The sequence below is a fragment of the Chionomys nivalis genome, chromosome 1 (genome assembly GCF_950005125.1).
Source record: "Chionomys nivalis chromosome 1, mChiNiv1.1, whole genome shotgun sequence".
In the NCBI taxonomy this organism is placed as follows: domain Eukaryota; kingdom Metazoa; phylum Chordata; class Mammalia; order Rodentia; family Cricetidae; genus Chionomys; species Chionomys nivalis.
The window spans coordinates 160,817,091-160,819,049 of record NC_080086.1 but is presented as its reverse complement, the minus strand read 5'-3'; the positions used below and the strand labels follow the sequence as shown (position 1 = coordinate 160,819,049).

Genomic DNA, 1,959 nt, shown 5'->3' with positions numbered 1-1,959 from the left:
AATAGAAATGTGCAATGTGTAAGTATTGTGTGTGTGTGTACATGTGTATTGTTTGGACATTATCTAGCACAAAATAAGAAGTCTCTATTTAAAGTAGTATGGATATATATGTACTTATATACACATTTAATAAATTCAGTCACTTCAAACTGATCTATGTATATTCACATAGAGATATTTAATTTATGAATTCCCTGAGTTCACAATTGAAAACTCATTAAATAGTTGGTTTACTATATTAAGTACTTAAGCTGAAGATGTCAAAAGCTTGTTTTCCAAAACCATGTTAATGGTATATAATATTGAAGCCGTACAAGTGCTTCACTGGAAGGCTTGACCAAATGGATATATACATGTCCAAATCTAGGGAAAGCACTTGAAACCAAATAATTCTATCATTTGCATCTTCATATTTACAGATAAGAATTCTTGGATAAACAAATTAAGTGAGTTTGAGAATGGTACATGAGCTTCTTCCTCCTATGACATAAATTATGGGAGTTAGCAAGGACCTGCTTGTTGAATGTCAAGGACACATTTTCCTCCAGGCTCCAAAGAGGAACCACCTAGGATGGCTCAATCCAGCGACTACTGGATATACGAGGTGCCACCATTTGCCATCTTAATTTTGACAGTTGTAGCCACAGAATGCCTCGTTGGTATCATTGCAAATGGGATCGTCATGGCTGTGAATGTGGTCCCGTGGGTTCAGAAAAAGGCACTTACCATAAATACTAAAATTCTGCTTCTCCTGAGTGTATCCAGAATAGGCTTCCAAAGCATCATCTTGGTAGAAACAACGTTCTCCATATTCAAAGATTCTTTTTACAACAGTGTTTCCTATTGTTTCTCCAAAGTAAGTTTCGTATTCTTAAATTATTGCGACCTCTGGTTCACTGCTTTGCTTAGTTTCTTCCACTTTGTGAAGATTGCCAATTTTTCTTACCGCCTATTCTTCAAACTAAAGTGGAGAATTTCTGGATTAATGCCCTGGCTTCTGTGGCTCTCTGTGTTTATTTCACTCAGCTTCAGCACGTTCTTCTGCAAGGACACCTACACTGTGTATAATAACAATTCGCGAAGTTTCAACATCTTCAACTTCACAGTGTACATGGTTGAGACTAATGTGGTCAATGTGGCCTCTTTATTCAGTTTGGGAATTCTCCCTCCTCTAATCATGTCCACGGCAGCAACCACTCTGCTCATTTTCTCTCTCAGGAGACATACCCTGCACATGAGACATAGTGCCACTGGCTCCAGAGACCCCAGCAGGGAGTCTCACGTGCGGGCCATCAAGGAAACCAGCTGCTTTCTCCTTCTCTATATTTCAAATGCAGCTGTTCTGTTTTTGTACATGTCCAATGTCGTCAATGCCAGTATTTTCTGGAATGTTGTGCTTAAAATTGCCCTGCCTTCCTATCCAGCTGGCCATTCAATTTTACTAATTCAGAACAACCCTGGATTAAGAAGAGCCTGGAAACAGCTTCAGTCCCAAATCCATCTGTATTTACAAAGTAGATTCTGATATCAGCTCCGAAGGAGTCCACACAACATAGACAACCAGCCCCTCACTGTCTTTTCCTAGATCTTTCCTTCTTCTCCAGATTTCTTCATCACATTGAATGGGATCCCTTCACTGTTGCAAAGTCTCTGTATGGGACTGAAAATCATTACTCTCTCTAGTGCTTTGGGGGCACAATCTTAGTGATGTTTAACTTATTTTTGTCTTTAACCCTCTCTGCCTACTTCCCTTTCCTCTATGTAAGGACAGTGACTCTTAACACTCCCTACACATCGGAATTTCTAAGGCTAACTTAAAAACACCATCTAATCTGGCTTTGTGTTTCATGACAATCAATTAAGAATATCTGGTGTTCTAACCTAGAAGTTTTTCTAAGTACTCAGGATGATTCTTATGTGCAGTCAGAGTTGCTACAGACACCAAAGCAGAAACTTCTT

General features: G+C 39.1%; 1 protein-coding gene across 1 annotated transcript; it reads left to right on the top strand.

Moving 5' to 3' along the window:
- Positions 1-571: 571 nt before the first annotated feature.
- Positions 572-1,525, top strand: LOC130883522 (taste receptor type 2 member 39-like). Its single transcript, XM_057784099.1, has one exon. The coding sequence runs from the start codon at positions 572-574 to the stop codon at positions 1,523-1,525; it is 954 nt and encodes a 317-aa protein (XP_057640082.1).
- Positions 1,526-1,959: the final 434 nt, after the last annotated feature.